Source organism: Alexandromys fortis, unplaced genomic scaffold (genome assembly GCF_014885135.2).
Source record: "Alexandromys fortis isolate MF-2015 unplaced genomic scaffold, M_Fortis_MF-2015_v1.1 scaffold_52, whole genome shotgun sequence".
NCBI lineage: Eukaryota > Metazoa > Chordata > Mammalia > Rodentia > Cricetidae > Alexandromys > Alexandromys fortis.
In genome coordinates this window covers 10,651,310-10,676,602 of record NW_026067929.1, presented here as the reverse complement: position 1 = coordinate 10,676,602, position 25,293 = coordinate 10,651,310, and the positions used below count along the sequence as shown (strand labels likewise).

General features: G+C 42.4%; 1 protein-coding gene across 3 annotated transcripts in view; it reads right to left on the bottom strand.

The window, feature by feature from the left end:
- The window catches only part of Cubn (cubilin), a 202,893-nt gene that overhangs the window by 83,294 nt on the left and 94,306 nt on the right, over positions 1-25,293 (bottom strand). For all 3 annotated transcript variants that reach the window (XM_050144800.1, XM_050144798.1, XM_050144799.1), the window contains 5 exons: positions 22,395-22,569; positions 20,597-20,766; positions 4,480-4,639; positions 2,567-2,680; positions 375-485 (listed from right to left, as the gene is read on the bottom strand). In XM_050144800.1, coding sequence (XP_050000757.1) covers positions 375-485; positions 2,567-2,680; positions 4,480-4,639; positions 20,597-20,766; positions 22,395-22,569 — 730 coding nt within the window. The remainder of the gene's footprint in view (positions 1-374; positions 486-2,566; positions 2,681-4,479; positions 4,640-20,596; positions 20,767-22,394; positions 22,570-25,293) is intronic.

Genomic DNA, 25,293 nt, shown 5'->3' with positions numbered 1-25,293 from the left:
TCAATTAAAATGTTTTCCTTCCTTTGGAAACTGAAGAAACATGTCCAATAGAGTATAAGAAGTACTTTAAAGTACTAACCAGAAATTTCTGAATGTTTACTGATGAAATGGTCTTTGTTCCACTACTGATTCAGATTGGAGTTTAGAATCTGTAACTTGCACTTCAAAAGCAAACTAAAATATACAAGCTATTTTCGAACTTCAATAATTTGGGTTTCTTGAGCCCCACATTATCCTGCTTTCCGACCCTCTGATTATTCCTATGTGGCTTTTGAGGCTCCTCATGCTTATTGGAAACACTGTAATTTTGAATGTCACACACACAAACACACTACATGCCAAGACTACAAATGTAAATGACCGAGTCTCTGTACCTTGGACAGGTGCGTCATAGTCCTTGCCATCCAAAATTTCTAAAAAGTCCTCTTGACAACCCGTGCTGTCTTGAAGCCAAAAGTGGCTGAAGGTGAGGGTGATATGATTGACTGTAGGAAAAACAAGAGAGAAGAGGGTTGGGGATTTAATAAAATCCTGGCAAGCAGAACACAGATTTTTTTTTTTTTTTTTTTTTTTTTTTTTTTTGCCTCTGGTACTTTCAGAGAAGGGTTTTCCAGCAGGGAAGCAAGGAATTTGGCAGCTTTGAACAGGGCTGGGGTGGGTAAACAGAGCTAAGGGCTCAGCTTCATGCTTCAAGGGCTTCCTTTGAAGAGTAACAGAATCGATGCTTTTGAAAATGCCTGTAGAATCCAAAATGCCAGTCATGGTAAATCAGGAGTCTTGGGCAAGTTCATCCCAGAGGCTTTGGGAACTGTCTTATTGGAAAATGACACTTTAGGCTTTTGTTGTTTTGTTTATCAGCCATTGTTGTGTTCCTCTCATAAATACTTTCCTCCACAGATTAGTTTTCTGAGATTCTCATTCCTTGCATGTGCTTGTGCCGATGGATCCTTTTTGCACAGAACCTGCCTCCTGGCACTCAGGCTGGTTGGTTTAGGGGTCAGAACCAGTGCCCCGAGCTTCTGAATCATCCACCAAGAATGCTTTGAGTCACGTAAGGAACAGCAAGTGCCTGGGTACATTTTCCTTTTGTTGTCCTTCACTGCGTCCCTAATGTTCAGAATGGGATCTTTTCCTGTTGCTGGCCTTGCAGCGAGAACTTTCATCTGGATGTTTTTCCAGCTCATGAGAAAATAATCAGTGGGCACAAAACTGCCGGGCTCAAGGCAGGGGGCTTCTCTTTTTCAGTTTTGTTGGGGCTCCACCCTCTCCATCTACAAAGACTAAAAAATACATCACTGGCACCCACATCTCCTGCATGGCTACAAAATTCTATCAGTTGGTGAAATTTTAATTTCACAATGATTAACAATGAAATTAAATTTAATAATATTTAAATCCAGCTCTTCTGCAAATAATTTTATGCCGGGACCTGGTTAGCCTAAGTGACTGTCCAATTTCCACACAAGTCATTAATTAGAGTTCAGAGCAGAGAACTTAATGGTTTTCCCACAGCGTGTCTGAAATCACAAATTCTTCCTGGAAATCTTAAAGGAGGGCAGGGGGGTCACATGAAATAGGACTCATAATGGGCCCAGAATCACTCTATGTGGAGCTATTGTGTAATGTCTATAAGGATCGTCTCATCTTCTCTGCCTGTCAACATGAGCAGACTGCTACCATGTCAGGTAATAGAATTCTAAGATTCTGAATAAAAAAAAAAAAAAAAAAGGCAAACATTTACTGAGTGTTTTTAGGCCTGTGCTGAGATTTCATAAATCAATCCATGGCAGTAGAGACTGGGTTCTGCTATTAGTTTCGCCTTTAGTGATCAATAGCTTGTGAGATTGTATCCTCCAACTGTAAGGTATTTCTCCAAACTATATCCATCTTATTCATGTATTCATGAGTATCTACTATGCTCAGCAATACATGGTAGGTAGGTAGGTGTTCTGGGAGTCACGTCTTCAATCCTTTGTCTTTGTTTGCTTGCTTGTTTGTTCTTGAAACAAGAATTTCACTGATCCCAGAGTGGCTTCCAACTGAATATGAATAGAGGGTGACCTTGAACTTCTGATTCTCCTGCTTCAGTGTGTGTTGGAATGGCAAGCATGTGTCACCACTCTCGACTCATGTAGTTCTGGGGATCAAACCCAGAGCTTCACTGGTGACAGGTGGGCACACAGTCCACTGAACTATACCTTCAGCTCTACAGACAGCCCTTCGAATTTTTAGAGATGGCATCTCATATATTACCCAGGCTGGCTTGACCTTATTGTTGAGCCCAGCCTCATCTCCAACTCATAATCCTTCTGTCTTAGCCTCCAGGGTGCTAGGATTACCACACCCAGCCTTAAAACTCCCTTTAAGTTAAGATGAATCAGTTTAGACAGGTTTGCTTACTTGACTAGAAAATGACTATTTCCACGCATTCCAGGAACCAGGCCTTCCCTAAAAGAGGCCAGTCAGCAATTGTTACCACTGAAGAGCTAAGGGTTCTGCTGACAGCCACACCTCCCAAGGGGATCCCTTGCCCCATACTCCTCTCCTTTTTATTCTTGTTACTTACAAGGAGGTTGAGCTTCTAGTATCCAGGTACAGTTTTGATTGTTTGGATATTTATCAGGGAACAACGGAGAAGAAATAGTATCGGAAGAGTCAGTGATGATGTGACCTCCACATTCTGAGAAGCAAAAACACACATGTCATATACTTTTGATGTCTGCCAATGACACCAAACAATTATTAGATGACTGAAAAGGCTTCTTATTTCCACTGGGAATGCCAAGAAAGCTCTCTGCTAAGGAAGGTACACAAAAGCCATCAGACAGACAATGAGAAAATACTTTAGAGTTATAATATTTTTCAATTATAGGAAGTGGGGCTATGGCATAGAACAATACACTAAATGGTTGTGAATTGTCTGAATCATTCAATCAATACCCTGGCTTTGATTCATTTCCTCTGTTTCCTTGTAAATTATAAGAAGGGTGATTTGTTCACAAATGAACTTTATTTTCTCTGGAAAGCATTCAATTTATAAAGATGATTGTAAGTTAACCAGAGAAACTCAATGTTCTGTGGAAACAAGGAGAGGAGAGTGTATCTCACTGCTGAGTACCCCTGTCTCCAGGGGAGGTAGGACTGAACCAGGACCTGGATGGTGAGAACAGTGCAGGGGGTGGACAGCCTGAGCAAAGCCATGGGTGAGGATAGGGGCCATATTTATACAGCCTTGACTGAACCACGAGAGACATAAACAGTATTGGCGGCAGCAGTACTGTGAAAGGGTCAGGACTGGTTTGGGGACTGTGGCTAACAGATGGAGTAGCTTTCATATTCTAAGCCACACAGAGACAGGACAGATACAAGAAATCCTTGTGACCACAGTGTGTCTCCTGGAAATTATTTGGGAGAAAGATGGAACAGGAGTAGGTGAGTTTGGGGAGGCTGTTATAAAAGTTCAGAGGGACAGGAGGGTACTTTTACTCTAAAGCAACACTTAAAGGAATGTTAAGTGTAAAAATTAAAGAAAAAAAAATAGCACTAAGTACCGCTTTTTCTTTGAAATCACCGAGAATAGCAGACATTCACACTAGAGTCTTGCTCCGGTGTCTCTGAGAGTGCACCTTTGGCAGACTGACTCAGAAATACTCCTCATCTAGGACTCTTTACTAATGTCATACCAGCAAGTCTACCAGTACAGCTGCTAAGAGGCACATGTGGAATAAACAGGCTAATCTTATTTGAGGTGAGGCCAGTGAGGTGGCCTAGCGGGGAAAGGCATTTGCCGTCCGGCCTGCAGGTGTGAGTTCAATCCCTAAGACCCACATGGTGAAAGGAGAGAACTGAGTCCCGTAAGCTGTCCTCTGACCTCTATACGTACACCATGACACACCCAAATAAACACACGCCCAATATTTTTAATTAAACTTTTTTTGAAGTAAATGATTTGAGCCATCTAGATAAAAATCAAGGCCCCATTCAAACCAATTAACCATCCCTACAAGTTCTGGGTTACTCCACGTCTGACAACTGATAAAGATTAATCTCTGAGAGAAATCTGGGGAAAAGGCTTGAAAGAGGAAATTGAGAACTGGTGACTTGAAGATAAAGCAATGGAAAGCCAGGGGATTCAGCAATGAGGTAACGCGCTCCATGGAGACAGAATGTGACTCTACACTACAAACAAGTCTTACAGTTGTATATCTCCTTAGAAAGGTGCTAGGTAAATTAATTTGGCTAATTCTTCTTTTGTATATCGCTGGTGCTATACCATTAAATGTTATTCTAAAAACATAGTGCTTAAGAGATGCTCAGCTCCTGAGACATCATTTAAGACAAAGACGTGTAAAATGTACGAACAGCTAGAACACCTGCAAGTCTTCCTATCTGAACATTTGCATATTAAACTCTGCTCAGCTTCTGAAGTTTGGCGTCATTACAGCCCTCCAGGGCTCGGGTGACCCACAGTATACTTGCCTTGCCTGAACTGAGCTCGGAATCCCCTGCTCTGTCTGGAAGAGCCAGACTGAAATCTCACAAAGAGGCTGTTTCCTGTCGAGAGGATGGAGTTAGGCGGCGTCTGTCTTCCACACACACTGGCGACACGGGTGTTTGCAGAACTTGAGCCATCATAAGTCTACAAAGACAGAAGACAGCAAACTCTCAATACTGCAAGTTTACATCTACACAGGCCCATATTCCGTGGACCATCTGCATATCAACGAACCAGTAAGACATTGCATTGGCTGGATCTAGAACTACTGGCTTTATTTCATCGTCTTGCTGTAGAGTTCCAGGTAGCATATCTAAGCATTTGATCATTTTCTAGAGACAATCTAAAGATTTCAGTGTAAGGTTTTCTGCTAAGTCCATTATTACCTCCGTAAATTCTGACCCTCACAGGCCTCCTTTTCCCATGACCATCAGTACATGCCCATAATGTGTACTGAAAACGTTTGATGCAGAGTTAAACACAAAAGCAGAACAAGTGAGAGATAACGAGTGACCGTTCGTTGTTAGAAACATCATTTTTGAACCCCTTTGCTCCGCAGAGGCTCATAGACAATGAGCAAGAAAAACGGCAGAATTCTTCTAATAACATGAGTGGGATTAACCTGGTTTAGGAAATACCCATTCAAAGACACGTGTAAGGTTCCGACCCCGCCCAGTACTATGCTGGCACTCCTCCAAGACACTGTCTGTGCCAATGGAGTAAAGTTTATATTATCTGTGCCCCAAACTCTGCATCATTCTAAAACTGGAGGTTACTCCTCTGTTTGCTGTCTGAGCTAACATGCATTCTTTTTTTTTTTTTGGATTTTCGAGACAGGGTTTCTCTGTAGCTTTTTGGTTCCTGTCCTGGAACTAGCTCTTGTAGACCAGACTGGCCTCAAACTCACAGAGATCCACCTGCCTCTGCCTCCCGAGTGCTGAGATTAAAGGTGTGCGCCACCACCGCCCGGCTTAACATGCATTCTTGACCATTTCCATGTATAAAGCAGGAATGAATGAGTTTCTTTTCTTTGCTTGGCAACACTTGTTACCACTAAGCACATACTCCGTCAGAAACTGGATTCAGTTTTTCTCATTTGATCCTTTCAACTATTTCCTCTACCTTCATCTTTATCAACAAATCAATAGATAGTCTTAGCAAAGTATAAGTTACATAATTCCTAAGAGGGAACAAGTCACTTTGAGTCTGAAAACTCGATTTTAGGGTCTAGAATTGAAACTCTTATTTTGTCCAATATAAGATATATGTTGACCAGGGTAGATATATTGCTACAATGAGAGTGAGTCTCTGAAATAAATTAAATTATTATGACTATCTCATTAAAAACTAATCACCACCTATATTTTGTTAGAAAAATTTGGGGAGATAACAGAATACTCAGGGATCTAAAGTAAGGGAGGCATTCACAAGTTACTTGGACGAATCTAGTGATGACTCTCATCAGCATTCAATTAGAGAAGCAGGGTTGGGGTGTTCTGAGTTGATTTGTGCAAGTTCATGAGTCAGATGGGCAATAGAACTTACATTCTCAGAGGAAGGGATCAGACCAGTACAGTAATAAATAGAAAGTAAGTCTGGTTCCAGAACAATACTTCTTTCTTTCTTCCCCTTTTATCATTTAATCGTCATGTTTTAAATCCAAAGCATTCGATACATGAAACTCTAACAATGGTTTTTATTCAACGAACACTGACAGAAAATTGAATGATATTCTTCTTCCAGACTCCCTCAGTATCACAAGTACCTGTTACATATTTCAAAGTCCATGCTAGCATCCTGTCCCTTCTCTGGCCCTAGCCTCTTCTAAACCCCTTCCAGCTCATGGGATTTCCTATAACCCTGCTATCCTCAATGATGTATTCCCTATGCCCTGCTCCTGCCTCTCTTACTATGGTTTCTCTATTCTCTGTTCTCCCCTCTTTAGCTATCTGTTGGCCATGTTCAGTCTGCTTCTTTCTCTCTCTGCTCAGGGCTCTTCCAGAGGTCTCTGGCTAATATCTACAATAAAAAAAAAAAAACCTTCTTTACCATACCATGGAATAGTCGTCTTGTCAGCTTATACACTTATTAATTAAACAAACGACAAAAGGCTTGTTGTTTGGGGTGGGTTGAGAGGAGGGATAAGGAGAAGTAGGAGGGGGCCTGAGATGATTATGATCAAAATAAATGGTATACATGTATGAAAATTTCAAAATAAATATTGTTCCCAGTCTAATACGATTGCTTCTTTTAGACAAACAATTGTCAAAACAACATATAAGCCATCACAAACACACCTCTTACTTTGCTCAATTTCTTAAACTTCAGTTTAGTACTAGACTCTATGAAGTATATACTAACTCCCAAAAGAATAGAAACTTAAACCTTTTTGAAGCCCACATTTAAAAAGGCAAAATTTTCTAGCTCAATATCTGCTGCTGTGTTTCCCTGGCAAACAATCTAGGGAAGAAAGGGGTTTACTTCATCTTGTAATTCCAGTTTACAGTCTGTCATTGTGGGGAAGTCGTGGCAGGAACCTCAAGCAGCTAATCACACCACATTCATGAAAAGAGCACAGTCCCTTCCTTGCTTGTTCTTAACTTGATTACTCTTTTACCGTTCAGGACCTTTTACCTAGGGAATGGTGCCACCTAAAGTGGGCTGGTGCCTGTATCAATGAATTAAGTTGAATTCTCCATAAGCATACCCATAGGCCCACCCAATGTAGATAATCCCTCCTTGAGACTCTTCCCGGGCCATTCTTGGCCTTGAATTGAAGCTGTGTACCAACAGCATACCAAATACGTGTGTATCTCTCTCTGTATGTGTCGTAATTTTATAAGCATGACAGCAAATATCTCAAGTTCATCTCCAACATGTGGCTGTTTTTAAATAAAGTGAGACAAGAGTATTTATTATGAAATTATGCTCTATTCAAAATAAGTTAGTAACTTATCCAAGATCACCCAGCTAGTGAGCATGAGTCTTCACACACCAAGTTCCACATAACAGCGCTTCTTTTTAAAAACAATTATGATAGCTGGCTTATTGGCATGTGCTTGTAACCCCAGAATTTTGGAGGACTGCAGTATGAGATCATAAATTCAAGCCCTCCCTAAACTACAAGAGTAAGACACTGGCTAAATAACCAGTTATTAACATTCTGTAAAATTTCAAAGCCTCAGACTAGCAATGAGACAGTATTTTAAAATTGCATTTGAAATATCAATTCTACTTGAGACTGTCTTCAACATCTGAAGTATTAAGACAATATTTTCACATTTTAATTTGCAAAGTTACAAGGAAACACTGCAAGAAAGAAATTATGAGAAACTGTTTCTGCTTATTTAAAGGTCTACTGTCACAAATCTATCAATATGTATGGTCCCTTATTTTGACTTAGCTCCAAAAGCAGAACTAGCAAATTGTATTACCATGGGGAATTCATATAGCCTTAGTAATTCTTAAGTCTGCTGACAAGACCAGGCTTAGGAATTGATTTTCCAGCCTGCTATTTAAGGAGGAAATGCCAGAGCGGTATACACACAAGACAAGACTCTCAACTTACTCTTCTTTTAGGCGACACTAATGAAGTAAGGATTTTGAAGTTGAATCCACAAAAGAATAAGCAGCCACCATGTTCATGGACTCAATTAGCACAGCTCTCAGTAAGCTGAGGCAGAGCTGGTAAGTGGTAAACATTTCTGTAGGTAACGGGGTCCCTTCCTAAAGGACTGGGGATGCTATAAAATTATAAGATTCTAGCATACACATTTACTAAGCCGAAGTGTTCCTTTAGCGTATAAAAAGAAAGGAAAGTACATAACTTGGCACATAACGGCCAGTAAATATGAGATGTTTTAATGTCTAACATATGGCAGTCTGTACTTTCTAAGAACAGAGGGCTGGGTTGAGAAAAACCTTAAGTTAAGAAAAAGCTGCCCTCTCCTTCATGAGATGGATTATATATATATATATATATATATATATAAAAGCAGGTTTAACAGTAAAAAAGCTCTTCACAGGGGAACAGGGGAGAGAGGTCCCTGTGACTGCCGTCATGTCAGGTTTCCTATATTCTGGGACCAAGGAGCGAATGACAGTAGTGTAGACACAGAGCACAGCCAGCCCCACGCACTCAGGTCCCAGCTGCCTTTCCCTGGCACCATGAGAGAGAGGGAAGAATGAGGTGGACCAAGGGCTTTGAGCTCCCACAGCCCAGAGAATCTCAGATACAAGACTAGATGCAATGTCTCTGCTCCTTCCCTACCCTGGGCCCTAGCCTGAAGCAAGAACTGAGCTAATGGATTAGGAATTTTCATAGTTGACATTTTAATATCGTGAGAGTTGAGTAAATGTCAACCATTGTCACGTTAATACATGTCCCCCTTGTCATATACCAGGAGGCATTAGGGGACAAATCATTCAAGTGAGAGGCTGACGTCCCTTCTGATGACATTGACAGTCCTGGGAGGAGGGGATCTATGTTCAGAGTCTTACAGAGTGGCAGTCTGAGAAAACACATGCGAATCTTTTAACTTACTGCATATAGTGTGTGAATGTGAATATTCATTGTTAACGAACTCATCAATATGAGCTATTAAAACACTGAAAGAATATTTTCTAGAGTGAAAGACAATCTTATTTAGCAGAAAATCTTTATAAACTTCATTGTGGAACTGGAATAACGGAGGTGATGTTTCCCGTCTTGGGGGACAAGCTGCTCTCCTTCGTGGGCTTCCTAATCATTGTTCAGACACCTACTCTGAAATGGAACTAAGATGAGTTTTTATCACATACTATAATGTGAATTAAAAAGGACTGAGTAAAAAGAATTAAGAGCGTTCCTGGTGTACTGTTTGTATAACAGATAGCTATAAATAGCACAAATCTTCATGACAAAACATTTTCCATCTCTCTTCTATCTCCCAGCCCAGGGACTCAGTATGCTGTCAGTTTTCTCTGATGTAGCTTTGATTCCACCTCCTCTGCTCATGCCTGGAGGCTCCCCCTGGGTGCTTTAGTATTTGAATCTTGCCTTGATCACTTTTATTTTTTTTTCTATCTGGCTTTGTGTCACCTTTCAGTTCAGTCTCCCAGCAACTGCCACTGTGCCTTGCGCTGTCTCTAAAGTGTGAAGTCAAACACAAAAGGCGAGCTAAACAGCCCTACAGGTTTGTAGAGTACATCAGACAAGCAGTCACTGGTGGCTCCACTTCAGAAGTGAAGAACACGTGATTGAGATGGATGCTACTAGCAGTGCTCTAGCCTGGAGTGCCCCTTCTGCTCTGATCATAACCCTAGCATGATCACCTGATGGAAGCATCAGTCACTTCTTATGGTCCAAAGCCCATGACTGCAGGGCAAAAATGAATTTCGACTCTGGCAGTAACACATCTTTTACTTCTAAAACTTCCACGTTGAGCTTTCCATGAAGAAAAACTTGGATGTATAAGTGTGTGGTTTTTCTTTCCATTTGTGGCACTATACTTTTGCTTCCCTAATTTATTTGCAAATTTTTTATTGGAAAATAAATTATGATTTTTTTATTGGAAATAACAAAATAACACAATCGCAGCCTAACAAAATGTGTTAAGTGGGGGCTGGTGAGATGGCTCAGCAGGTTAGGACACCTATAGACAAACCTGATGACCGGTGTTGGATCCCTAGGACCTGCTCACATGGTGGAAGGAGAGAGGTGATTCTAACAAGTTGTTTTCTGATCTCCATATGCATACACACAAATATTCAATAGTAATATGTAAAAATGTATTTTAAAAGTTAATTTCGTTAGGATGATGTATTGAAGATGGAAAAATAGTTATATATCTTAAATTTTAAGTATTTAAACACAAAGGGAGGACTGTTTATGATTTAAAAATGATAGTGAGCAAAGAGCTGAGGATTCTACATCCAGTTTTGTGTTCTAAGATCCACAATACAAAAAGACAACAAAGATCATAGGTCTAAGGCGATTAATCATTTTAGAAGTGATGGCAATGGGAAACTCAGTAGCAACAGCAAAATGCCAGTATGGGGTATTTGTAAGTATCTCAAATATGCATACATATATATATGTGTGTGTGTGTGTATACACACATATATACATATACATATATAAGTTCTTCTTATGGCTCCATTATGCAGCTTGGAAGCTTGAGACTTAGAAAAATGTAAGTAACTTGGAAACAAATACTCACTGGTAGCACAGAACAGTGTAGATTCTGTCCTCCTGACATATTACTGATTAAACCAAGAGGAAAGGTAAAATCAAGTTTCATTCATTTGGCTTGAATATTAAGAGGCCAGGAATTCTGTGAAGCTAAGTGGGATCCCCATGACCTTTTAGAAGGATAATCACTGGAACTTCCTGTTCATCTAAAACTTCAATAAAGCATTCTTAGGAACTGTGAACTTGGCTGTCAACTTGACTCAATCTGGAGTTAACCAAAGCCAATCAGCTGGGCACACCTGGGAGGGGTTTATCTTGGTTGGATTATTTTAAGTGGAATCCAATCTTATCTGGATCATTTGAGGTCAGAAGACTCATTCAAATTCTGGACAAGGAAGGCAGAAGCTTCTGCCTTCAGCCTGCTTGCCCTCATTCTCAAGGGCAAATTCATCTCTCCTGTTCCTTTGGCGAATGCTGACTAAGACAAGGACATTTTAGAAAGTCTTGGGCTCCTGTGGATTTCAGAGTGCTCTGTCATGCACCCCACTCCAATAAAGAGGTACAGTATTTCCAGCATAGTTAACTGTGTGGTGTCTAGCAGCCCCGTCAGTGTCTAGGCTAATAAATAAGCCTAAAGTTTGTATCCCGGACTGCTAAAGCCAGCTGTGCTCTTGGACTCAGGTGTACTGTAACTGCACATTTCCCTTCTCAGGCCTAATCATGGCTCTCTGGCACAGCTCTCGCTGCTGCCCTGGCTTCATTGGCCACTTGGCCCTTATTCTTCATCAAATTTTTACTCTGGCAACTCAGGTTTCCTGCTTCAACTTTAAATCTTAGCAAACTGAAAGTGATGTGGATGAGGGGAATATACTCAGGGGGTAAAAGAACTAATTCATGTCTGTCAGGGCCAAAGAAAGTGCCAGTTCCCCAAACTTCAGAAGGCACGCCTGATATCCAGAAATGAGGTTAACCTGGAGGCTGGATAAAAGCCAGCATTCCTCAGGAACTCGTGGACCTGATTCCCCTCTACCAAAAGGACTCATGTCCCTTATCACTAGCAAAAGGGACTAATGGATCTCCAATGAACACATACCTCTGGCCCCTGGCAGCATAGCCAAGGTCCATGCTAGCCTCTAGACTCCCCCAGTCCCTGCTCTCATCCCAGTGCTCCTGTGCCAGGCTCCTTCCCTCCCCTCCTCACAACCTGGCTGTTGGCACTGTTCTAGACCCCTGCTCCGCTACCCTCACTACGCTTTCTGATTCTCTACCTTCAGCTATTTTGCCCTCTCTTGCAGATAGCACTTGTCGGCTGTAGATAGTCGGCTGGCCATGTATGGTCTATTTCTTTCTCTCCCTGCTTGAACTCTTCCAGATGCCTCTGAATATTCTCTCTTACACACAATAAAGGCTTCCCGTACCATGGAACAGTCATGCCATTCGTACATACAACATCAAGGGATAAAAAAATATCAACCTTGAGAAGAGAGAACTCACGAACCGCCTTCATGTGTTATATACAGTAGTGTAGCTGCTAATGGGATTCCCAGCTTCAGATCCGGCTCCAGGAGACAGGAAGTACTATGACAATGATGGGGAGTCCCGTCTTGGACAAAGACTAATGGCAAAGCTGGGAAGTCCCTCAGGATATTGTCCGTGCTGTCAGACACCAATGGAACCAGGGAAGGATATGGAAACATGACTCCGGGCAGCGGCTTTTCCCGAGGGAAGAGAGGAAGGAAGCAGGGACATCCTCAGCGGTGATGTTTCCCAGCATGCTGCTCTGCAAGGAGAACCAAGGTAAACCCCCAACTGTCCATCTTGGTCCAGGACTCCGCTCCTGGGCGGTTTCTACACTACGACTCGCTCTTCACATTTCTGGAAGACTGGGAGATGTAAAGCTGTGCAGCGCCTGCACGTCCTGACGTAAAGATCCCCCCAAAAGGAAGCATTTAAAGAGACGGAGCCAAAACAAACACAAAACACAATAAATAGCCTGGCCCGGGAACTGAGAGCTGTGGCTTCAGCTCAGCTCCTTCCCTTGCTTAGGCACAGCTGCTGGAGATTCATTTGGCAAGGGCCTGGGAATGGCTAAGCAGGTTATCAAAGGGAAGCCACAAAGCAAACCTTCTAAAGATGGTACTCAGGCATCTCAGGGCAAACTAAGATGTTTGATGCAGATACTGGAGAAAGGGAAGAAGGGAAATAAAGGGGGAGAGAGGAGAGAACAGGGAGGGCTAAGGAGGAAGGGAGAGGAAGGAAGGGTGACTAGCCTGGATTCCTCAGTAAAACAGTAAATATTTAAAGAAGGCCGCTTCCCTTTGTCTCCCTGAAGCTCCAGCCATCTGTTATTCCTCTTTCCCTTTGGCTCCTTTTGAGAAATGAGTGTTTTCAAAGCAAACATATCATGGGCTACATGGCAACAAAAACCATAAGACAAATTACGAATGCTGTAGTAGGCGCCTGCTCTGTTGCACCCTGGGTGCTGTGGGCAGATAATGTGAACAACCTCTGCTGAGGGAGGCTCAGAGATGGGGTCCTCTCAGTTTCAGATCAGAAACTCAGCTTCCTTTCCTGTAGAGAGGCACCGAAGGATTCAGAACAGAACAAAACCAAACCAGTTAGGGCTTGCTTGCCTCCTGCAGCCCCTGCTCTGTTTGCCTTAGCACAGGATCCCTGCAAATAAGAGGCAGGGTGGGCCTGCACTCTGCTCGCCTTTTATCTGCTGATTCTCACAAGGCAGACATTCCATTGTGCTGAGCAAAGAGGCTGCTGGAAACCGAGGCCAGCCTCCAGGGGCCGGTGCCCCTCAGCCGCCTTCCCTCCTCCCTCTCCCCTCCTTCCTCTCCCCTATGGCTTCTCTCGCTCGCTCCTCCATCTTTTACATTGAGCCCCGACATTTTCTCTCAGGTCCATAAGAACTTGCAGACCCGCAGCCTCTAAGGCTCAGAAGAGAAATTCTAATGAAGCAATTAAACTGGCAGCTGGAGGTCACTTTAATACTTAGCCTTCCGGAAGGATAGCGTGATGAAGCCACTTTCCCTTCTGAACACACAGAGCCACCCCCAAGCCAGCAGGTCCCACTGATGCCTAAGCTGAACCGCTCCTGGTGTATCATTCCCCAAAACCAGAGCAGAGTTAAAGCTAGGCTGGAAACTGGGTAACAGAAAACACAGAGAAGTTATCAAATTTGTTGAAACCCACCTCCTGGTGTACCTTGCAGGTCAGCTCTGTGTGGTACCCTCAACATTTTAATAGAAGCTTTTATAAATAAATTGGTTTCCCTCCATGTTCATTATAGTGGGATGAAATTCTAGAAAATCCGCCTGAGCCATGTTTTCTAAGCTCGCAGGCCCCTCAGAATAATGAGGTTCTACATCAATAATAGTGCCAGGAGCGAGGGACTGCCGCACAATCCCACAGGTGCCCTCTGCAAACCTTAAAAGGCACCGATCCCAGCAGGAGGACAGAGGGCAAGGACTCACTGGCTCATTATTCACCATGGGTCTAGCAGGGATTCAGGCCTCACGTTGCTGCCTTTGGGTGCAGCCCGCTGTGGGTTATGTGAAAGGAGATTGGCTGTGTTTATCACGTTGTTACCGTAGTGAATGGTACATCCAGTGATAAACACCTGACAGAAACCGCTAAAGGAAGGAAACGTTTAACTAGGCTGATGGCTGTATTTTTAGTTTTAACTGTGTTTCCTCTGCATGCTGAAGTTTGGCTTTCATTCCCAGGGCTCCAGCTTGGGGCTATCTGTAGGCTCACCCTGCCTTCTAGATGAGCCGCCAGCTGTGTCACAGAAGAGAAAGGCGAGACTACCACTGAAGCCCTGGCGTACTTGCATTCCCCAGACTGACCTGAGAGGCCCTGTGAGTCAGACTGGGACATAATGCTGTCCTTACTCCATTGCACCCACCCTTCCCCTCTTTCGGCTCACAGATCTAAGTTCAAGCTGCATGCTCTTCCCTAGCTTCCCAGGTTCCCAGAGCCCTTAGTAAGCCAGGATCCTCAGGTCATTCAGAGAGAGAGGCCATACTCAACAACAAGAACCTAGCGGGTGATACATGCACTCAGCACCTAACAATAAATGAATGTATGTATGAATGGATGGATGGATGGATGGATGGATGGATGGATGGATGGATGAATGAATGAGCTAACCTATCAACCAGCCAATCAATCTAGGCCTCCTCACTTATAGCCAAGGACGTTTTCCATTCCATATTTAAATTTCTATCATTTTTTTCAGTGATAATTCAAGTCCAGGTTCACCAGAAATAGAAGTCGATTTTTCATATTTTATCAAAATACTTATTCTTACTTTAGGGATTATGATAAGGGCTTCCTTTGTGCACCGGGCCTGCTAGTATTGTGTACTGCCCCTTGACCCAGACCTCTTTGTCTCTTTCTTAGGGATAACAGTAAAATAATTTGTATTCTGTTCTGACTTGAGCATTCTGTGTTTTCATTAACTATGATTGTTGATATTTCCATTATCACCATTGTAATTACTACAGGTTTTTTTTTTTTTGGCCCAAAAACAGGACGACATATGCCATTTAAGCACAGTTTATCATGGTATTGATGGTACATTTGATGTCTACTAAAAACGCCCTGAATATAATCATTATTAAAAGTATCATTGGCTGCTGTTATTTTCCCCTTGCTAATGCTTTAAGTTACAGGAACAAGAAATTGCCTTTGGTGTCTCCACCATGAATGACTGTTTTTGTATGAGCTTCAGCTACGGAGAGTCTTGTGTAAGATATTGGACATCGGGGTGCACTTCCTATCCAGTGTCCATCTGGCCATAAAGACGAATGGCTGGGGTTTCTATGCTGGCCTTCACGAAACCCTGGATGACGAACTGTATCTCGGAGCCAAGCATCCAGCCTAACCAGAGCATTGCCCTATCTGGTTCCAGACCTCTGCAGACTTCCTGATCCCACAATCCAGTGTACTTGGCCGCTGTGTGAAACAGATCTCTTTTCCTGTTTACCTGTATGCCTTTTTCATGCTTAATTATGTTGCTCTGAAGGTGATTTCTAAATCATATAAGAAAAGATGGCTTAACTTGTACAAAGCTGTGCCCTTAACAGCATAAATGTATAAGTTAGAAAAAATAGGTCATGTGTTCTAATTTCTCATTCTAAAAATGTACAATTATAAAGGCCATCTGGGTCACTGCTAATTAATTTTGTGTTGTGACAGGACACCTGACAGGGACAGATGGAGGGAGGGAGGGAGAGAGGGAGGGACTATCCCGGCCAATGATGTCATAGTGACATCAGTTCATCATGACAGAAAGGCATGGAGGTGGAGGGCTCCAGCTCTGGTGGTCAGGGCGTGAGAGCTGGGAAACTCATGGAGCATAAACCAGAAAACAGTGCCGTGTACCATTCATATGGATGCTCCTACTTCCACCAGCCCATCCCAATGCCCAAGGGCTCCACAGCCCTCCAAACTGTACTGCAATCTAGAAACCCAGCCCTAAAATTATCAGCCTTTGGGCGATACCTCAGATTCAAGCCATAATGCTATGTAGCAAGTCTGTATCGATAACACAACTACAACTATTTCTGTGGCATTTACATTGGCTGCTCTTTTCTCACTCACATCTCGTCCTTATGGGATATATGTGGTCTCTCTGTGCCCACTCTCTCTGCTTCTACTCCTGTGACCCTGGTAATCTCCTTAGCTCCTGTCCTCTGAGCTTTTTTTTGCCCCGTGAATAGTGGGATGACCCCTAAGAATTTACCTGTTTCTCCTGTTTGTGACCACACTTACTCCCATGACTTCAAGAACTACCCAAGTAGAAATACATATACTATTACATGCATATCTCCAACTAAGGCCCCCCACCTTGAGCAATGAAACTCTATATATAGGGCAGCCATTACACACAAAAGTTTCCTATTGAACTCATAAAACTTAACTCTTTACTCGGTCAACGGCATTGTCAGTCACCTGTTCTTTAAACAAATAGTTTTCAGCCCAATCTCTATTACCCACCCACCTTCCACCATGTAATCAGCCATGGGTCTTTCATTCTGTCACCATAACAGGCCTCTAGTATGAACGGTCCCTTCTTTCCATTCCTAAGACAACTGCCCAGAGTAAGACTCTACCATGCAAGCATTTCCCATTGACACTCAGTGGTCTTTATTGACCCCACTTCTTTGCCAACTCATTCCTTACAAAGCTTATTGTAAAGTATATCCTTGGGTAAGTTATTCCTGTTACGTGGAAAAATGTATATGGACTGAATCTAACTAAAGATTATTACATTTTTTTCTTTTTAATTAAGGCATGGAAGAGCATTCAACCTGGATGGCTTCTGTTGGCTTTGGTCTCCATGCTTCTTAACAACTGTCTGCACCCTAGGCACAAATCTTGCCTTTTCTGTTCCAAAGTCCTTATGCTATTTTCCCATCTACCTTTCTCTGGCAGCCTCCATCACCTCTCGACGCACTGTGTGCTCTCTGTCACTTAAATGTCGCCTCCAGTGTATAAGCTTTTCCAGCTTCCAGGACCAAATGAGTCACTCCCTGCTGCTTTCCTGTGATTACTATGGCAGTGTGCTGAGCCCTGGGCACACTAAGACAGAATTCCATTAGACATATTCATAAATGTCTAAGGAGTTTGAGGCCCAGTATCAGAGAACAAGGAGTCATCCAGCTAACTCCTAAGCCCTTTGACCCTCCTAATATTTCATGCTGCGTCTTCTCTGCTCATTGGACATCCCTGTCTGAAATCATATGACCCATCCATAACAGAAGCATGGTGTAGGTGACAGTGGAAAGCTTCTCTTTAACAGCAGGCACATTGCCCACATTTTCTCAAATAACCCAGTGTCACAGGTATCATAGGCCCCCATATTAACCTATTCCAGCCAATGAGACTAAAACTGAATGCTGAACTCTTCTCAAGAAGCACAGCTAGTGATGACCATGTCTGGGCTAGATAGACCCAGGTTATCCTACCAGAAAGCCAGGTCTCTGGACACTGCACTCCAGCGACTCTCAGTGTTGGTGCAGTTCTCTCTTTACATCGTAGTTTGCCAAGTCCTTCAGGGTGTCTGTTTCTACGCATTTTTCTGCGCACGGCCTAGGCTACTCCAGCTGTTTCGTGATGACAACGTGTTCAGATGACCACATGTTGTATGGTGTATGTTTTGATGTATCTGCCACTCTGAATCCCTCCCAGAACCTGTCTGCTAATTTACTTGGGCACCTCCATTTTAGGATGGGATCTTATTTGAGGTTTCACTTCCTCTTGCCCATTCTCTCCTGCTATGGTTGGTTAAGCCAAGCCCTGCTGTACATGGAGATATGTTAGTAGTTAACACAAACTTTCGTCTGTGTATTTGTCCCCAAGGTTCATGGAAAAAGCATTTCATGAGCACAGGAAGGAAAAATACACCCCAATTGGGTGTGTCTCTAATCTGGGTTTTGAGCTGATCATACTCTGTATGTTGAGCTCTAGGGATCATGGAATATGCCAAGGGGGAGCTCTATCTCCAGTTGTCTGCACTGTGGGTGCTGTGGAAAGAGGAAGTCGAGACATGGCTGTTGTCCCTGCGTGTAGATGCACAGTAAGCTTCCAGCCGATTCAAACTTCTATCAAAGACACTTCTTTGAATCAGTATTTATTTATGCTTTGCTTGTAAAGAAATTTTGCAAGCCTATAGGATTTCCTTCTTTAGGCAGAACATATAATTCCATCTGCTTTTTGTTTACTTGCTTGCTGCTGATTACTGCTGTACAAAGTCAGCATTTAGTCTACAAGATTCTGAAAGACAGTCTTTCCACACCTCATCCCCTTTGCTTTACATTTTTCTTAAGTAAATATGCCTTTCTATTTATTCTGCTTGTGAATTTAGGTAATTTTTATTAAGTTAATTCTTTACTTGATTTCAGAAGCCCGAGACACTAGCCCTCTAAATACTGCTGCTATTCTCTCTTCCTCCTAGGATTCTTGTCTACGCACCTCTAACGTGTCTAAGTCCCTCTTCTGTATTTTAGTCTTTCCTTCGCCCATGCCTTCTTCATGTTCATTATTCTGACTTATCTTCCAGATCATTGTTTCTTGATTCATCTTACTCTAATTTACCCAAGCATCCTTATTCAGGAGTGTCAGTTTAGATGAAACTGTTTTTTTTTTTTGTGTGTGTGTGTGTGTGTGTGTATGTATGTTTTGTCTGTTTGTTTTTTATAAAAAAAATTCAGTTGCCTCTTTTTAATGGTTGTAATGTGACTTTCATAGTTTGCAGTTCTTTACTGAAATATTTTAGTTTGATTTTTATCTTCAGGAGCTTAATAATCATGAGTCTAGTGATCTCAGTATTGGGCATGGAAGCAGGTTTGTTTCTGTTGCCTGCCGTTCTGCCATGTCTCATCTATGTAACAGCATCTCGTTAAGTACATGCCTTCAACAGGCTGCTGGCTACTGCACATGCAAGCATACAGGAAATCTACGATGGTTCTCTCTCCCCTTAAAGGAAACTTTAGATTGCTTCTTCCAGTGTCCATACATGAACATATAATCAACACAAGATTTGCTTTCTCTTATCTTGAAATTTGTGTGAACCATTCAGATGCCTTGAAGATGGGAAGCAGTCACTGTAGAGCCTATTGTACCTTTATTTTACTTGGGATATAATTTTTCTTCCAGGGCCTGTACCTAGCTGGGTTCTGAACTCACTGTTATCTTTATTCCCAAAGCCCCAGAAGTATTGCTGACCTTTTCTGAATGGTCAAAACTGTTATGGGCAAAGACTGTTCCAAATACTGTGTTCATATTTCACATATTAAATGAGACATTGCTACATTGAAAAAGTTGTTTTAGATGTCTTCGTTTTAAATACCCTTTTTCAAGAGAGTTGGTCTGAGTTGGCATTAAGGAGAATGGATTTTCTATATATACTACCTTTCCCACTTGGACCCTGGAAGGTTATTCAGGGGGTATGCCTACAGTCATGAGCCAAATAAACTTGTTCTAATGATCCAACCTTGTAAAATAATACTTAAAATGCACATCATAAGACTTGATGATTTTGAAACATGGAAAACCTTTTGAATTTTCTTGAGTCAAATTCAAAAGAAGCTAGCCAGTTGGAGTGTGTGTAAGGAATTTACAGGAAGCTAAAATAGGAAGATCCATTAACCAAGAAAGCCTGGTTTATATTAGAATGAAATGCTTATAAACAAGTAGAACATGAAAAATTTTTTGCTGGAAAAAAATCAGTAACCAAAATTGTTTTAATTGCAAAGATAAAGAAAACTTCAATCATTCTTATATTAAGTACAAAGTATTCACTTCAAGTCAGGAAGCTTTAGGTGCTGGTAACTGTAACAATTCCTTATCATCAAACCCACCAACAGTTGCATCTCTTTCTGTATCCTAATCTCCCAGCCTGTTTGGTTCTATCAGAGTATTGATTTGGTTAAGTAGCAAAATGAAATTTCTGATGACCAGGAAAGTTAAACTTTCTAGGAACCATGGAAGGTTAATGATAGCAGTGATGACAAATCTTCCCACTGGGTTTCCCTGGTCTAGTTTGTGGTGAGCCATGTCCATAAGAGGGCTTTGTAGAAATTCCCCTTCACACACACACACACACACACACACACACACACACACACACGGATAATGGATTGAGACAGGTTATTGAAGCTATTTCTTGATATGAAGCCCAAACCCAAAAACGCTAGAGCAGGGATGGAGCTGCTGACTAAACCTCTATATCATCCGGCCCCAATCACATTTTAAGAAAAACAAACAAATGGAAATGTAAAGTGCTTATGTTTAAGTTGCTAGGAATTGGCTCACCTACCTACCTACCCGAAAACACCCATAACTAATAAGTACACTCTCAAAATTTGCTCACATTGCAAAAGGTAACAATGTTGGCAGTTTGTGCCTCTTACCATAATACACGAATCTGTGGCTTCAAGGTCGAAGTCAGTGATGTTCAGGAGAACACGGTGATGTTTTCCAACTTGGATGGTCCAAGAGCACTGAGTGTTAGCTCTGTAGCTATTGGGGTAATTTGGAGAGTGAATCTCCCCACTGGGAGCCTGGAAAATCCCACCACAACCTGCAAGGAGGAAATCCAATTCAGCCATGAGAGGACTCCTTGTTATAAAAACTGTAAGTCATCTGGTTCTCAGCACAGATGATCAGTATCCTGGTTAGACTACTGCATCGGTTCTATGCTAAAACTTTAAAGAACCAAATATCCACATTAATTCATTCATTTCAAATTAAATAAGGGACATGGATAATATGAGTAAAATTTTTTAAATACTATAAATACTGATGCCTAAAGTCAATTAAAATTATAATGTGGACTGAGGGTATAATTCAGTGGGTAGACTGTTTGCCTATAACACACATGAGAACCTGGGTTCAAATTCCAGCACTGCATAAACTGTGCATAGCCATGAATCCTGCAATCCCAGTATTCCAGAAGTGGAGACAGGATGCTCAGAAGTTCAAATTTATCTGTTACTATATCGAAAGTTTGACGTCAGCATGGTCTAAATATGGCCATGTCTCAAAATAATAACAGCAAAAATAAATAAGATGAATTCATGCTTTCACTGACCAAAAGTGTCCCTTTGTTGTTCCCTAAAACAGTACATACTCTAAGAATCATCCCTGCCTTTGAAGTGTTAGATGGTCCAGTAAAATAGAACATTGCAAATTACTTAATGTCTCTCTTTGAAATTGTTCATATTCCAGATAGAGTGCATGGCTTAAGTTGTGTTTAATTCTTATAATGTTATCAAATATCTGTTAATGGAAAGTCTATCAGTATAAGCCATTGTTCCTTGAATTTATGATAATACAAACAAATGACAGAAAATTTCACCACTGTTTTTTGCCAGTGGCACTAATCTTAATGTTCTACCTATAAATTGATAGGCGATTTACTTTAAGAGAGAATTCATATAGGTCCATACTGCCTTGGTGGGAAGGAAGTGGCCTAATGTGGGCTCTTGTCATATGTCTGCACTATCATACAGCAACGGTACCTTGGGCAAGCCACTGGACTCTCTGAACTTCCTTCCCCGTCCCTGCTTGTAAGATGAGGATACACAATAGACTTCCCTCACAGTGTAAGTTGTAAAGATGAAAAGAGATAGACCTCATTATCTAGAAAAATGCCTGGGATATAGCAACCATACTATGAACATCACTAACCTCAGCAATCATGTGAATGTCTGGTAAAAAAAAATCATACAATGTGTAACTTAAAAAATCTGAACAAGCAACTTCTTTTGACAACCTAAGATCTTGGGCAGAAAATCCCTATTACAACATTCACTTTTGGAATGACAACTCTAACGCTTACTTCTTTTGACCTTTGCTAAGAAGTCAGTCTACTCTATGGCACGACGTAACTGGACACTTACTGATGTTGAGATTTGGCCTGGGGAATAGGAACTAGTCATGTGTGCAGCAAGCAAGTCTCTTCAACCACCATGATTCTACTTCTATGTGGACTGGCCTATTTATGTCCTTAAGGAGGCAAACCCCATGGTGACTTCTAAGGAAGACCATTTGCCAAAGCAACACTGGCTACTTGAGGAGTTACAAAGTTATCAGTAAAGTAACAGTAAAGTGAGCTAAAGTAACTCACGCCTTCTTCCAATAACTGTGTGAAATTCAGCTAGGCTTTGGCTCCAAGAGCTGCAGGATATCTCATATATGTTCACTTACCTCCAGGGACTGCCTGCCATGAGGCATTGAAACCTCTCCCATTTAAATCGTTGTCAGTCTTAAATCGGATTGCTAGTTCATTTCCAGTGCTGGAGATCCTCATGGGATTCGCTGATGGTGTTCGCGAACACAGCTGAGCTATTCTTGGAGCGTGAAAGTCCGGGCCTGCATAGATCTATCAAGGGGTAGAAAAGGACTTTACTTAAAAAGACACACTTAGGCATTTCACTCCTTTTTGAGTTTTTTTTTTTCAACCAGTTCTTAGAATCTATTATGATTAGAGATTGTACTCAGTCTCCCTGGGTGAGATGAACTATAATTTTGAACTGAATATTTATGGGCACTCCCTCTGCCTTATGAACAAAAAATTTTAATAACCCACAAGATATCTATTTGCTTCATCAGATGGAATAGTGAATTCAGAACACAGAGATTATTCCAGAATCCCCCTATCTTTTGTTTCCTTCTTTTTTTATATATCTGAGGGTTGCTGCTTTCTCTGGCAGAGACATTGTATGCAATACAGTATAAGGACAGACTTTCTAAATCTTGTACATCTCAGGAGGAAGATGTTCTTACTTATGAACACTGAGTTCATGGAAGGCTTTTGATTTTCTAGTTACATTTTTAGGAAATTTCATCTACCCTGAAAATGGAATGTTTGATAAGATTTGGAATCAAACATAAGAGGATTGCTTTTTCAGAGGGAGTTGAAATGCAAGCTGCAGAAGTGTATTCTGGGCATTGCAGGAGTGGTAGGCATCTTCCCGTGCCTGCTCTGAAGACCGTGGCCAGGATTTCCCACTGCCCACGTAGAAACCCTTTAGGTCTGTCCTACATGACTGCAGTCCTCTCAGGCCCCTCCAAGTTTGCCTGACTTTATGTCTGACTGGAATTCCTCAACTCAGTGGCAAACTCTGCCAGAAAGGGTTTCATTTCCCCTGTCCTACCTCCAGGAGAATTCACCTGCTGGACACAGCTTATTTAAACTGTGCATGGGACTGGGGGTGAGGGAACGAAATGACTTAGAGAAGACCCTACTCCCATCTTCAAGGCCTTCTCGGAATTGCTTTGCACAAGACAGACTACTTCGGGGGACAGTTTTCAAGTATATTGATGTCTAAGCCTGCACAGCATCCAGGGCCAAAATCAGGAAGGCATCTCTGGGTGAGACCTCACTGGGCAGCAACCCCTCTCACCACTCCAGGCCTGGACTCTCTCCTTCTGCTCCTCCACAATGCCCTCCCTTCCCTGCTCACCCGCAAGCCCTCAGCTGACTGATAGGGAATTCACTCAAGAGTTCCCTGGGGAGAGAGTGAGAACAAGAAACCTACTTTGGAGGAGGAGTATATGACTTGAATCTATAATGATTTCTTTGTCTGATTATCTCCCTCCCACATGCCCCGACCCCCAGTCAGGCAGGAACCGCTGAAGAAAAAGAAACCGCTGTTTCCCAGAGGGCTGAGCACCAGCACAGTAATCGCAAAGGAACGAAGCAAAGCGGGTGACTGCTCTGGGCTTATTTTCAAGAGGAGGAACTGATGTTTGCTGTTTGCAAGGCCCTGAGAGTGCCATGCAAAGCCTGGCTTCAGGAAGGGCCTCTGAGGTTGTCTCTCGCGCACACACACACACTCCTACTCTCGGGAGCACAGCAAGGAGCCCACATCCTCAGAGAACACCGCGCTAGCGCTAAGTGCTGACAAGCCGGCAAAATAATCTTTGTTTTCCCTGATCCTGCATCCCCTTGAGACCACAAACATAATGGGTACGAGTTGGCTCTGCCTAGAAGCCTCCAACAGAATAAACAGCGCTGCTTCAGACATTCTTTGCTTCCCGTGGCTCTGGGCTCAGCTCACAAATGACCACTGCTGAGAGGCCCTGACTGTGCAAACTGCCCTCACCAAGCAATTGTCTTGTTTTATTGTACCAGGGTGGGGATTTCCTCTCCTGGATGCCAACCCAGGCTCTCCACAGAGCTTTCTTGGAGACTGAAACAAAATCAGCCTGGGATTTCCTTAACCAAATCAACAGAATGGTGATTTTTGGTTCCCATAGATAAAACATGGTCAAAGTGGAAAAGGATGGAAAGAATTCCAGGGTGTGGCTCATTCCACTCCCGCTTGTGACTAACGCTGTGGGGGAAGAAATGGCATGCTGGTCAGAGATTAACGTGTGTTTTTTAGCAAATGCCCGGGATGGAGAGTATTTCAAAGCCCGCAATTTTAGTCTGCTTTGAACATTGCTTTCTGCTCTGTTAGCTCCATTTATTTTGAGGATCAAGTCAGCATTCCAGGGCTATGAGTAGCCCTACGGCTATTGCTTTGTAAAACTGACCACTTTCTGAACAGTGATCCTGTAAGGGAAGAGACGGCTCCCCATAGAATTTAATGGACCCCAGAAAGTCCAGTGTCTAGTGACAGTAAGTCCTACTTGGCTGTACACAGCAGGATAGGAGACATGTTTGAGCTGGCATAGGACACCTACCCCCAGCAGTGCTGCTTGCTGGCTGGAGTCACTCATTTTTGTCTCTATGCTCTTGAGACTGCTCACAAGAGAACACCCTCCACCCCTGTCTCGGTACATGTAATGGGTGTGACAAGACCCAAAGCACAATGAATCCATTTACATTTTGCCAAGTGAGCACCAATCACATGTACTCTGGAATACAAAAGTGAAGGGCTTAGAACCTGGAACAGTGTACGGCGCTACAGAGAATCAGCTGCCAGCCCTCTGTAAGTGTTAAGGGTTTTATGTAATCAAGTAGTACTTTTGTTGGTAGAGAAACAACTTCAGCATCCCACGGGTCTTTCTTCCAGCTACAAGGGCAAATTCCCAGAGGTGCCTCGTTCTCTCCTAAACACCATTGCTCCAGTAATACAGAGGCATGACATAGTAGCAG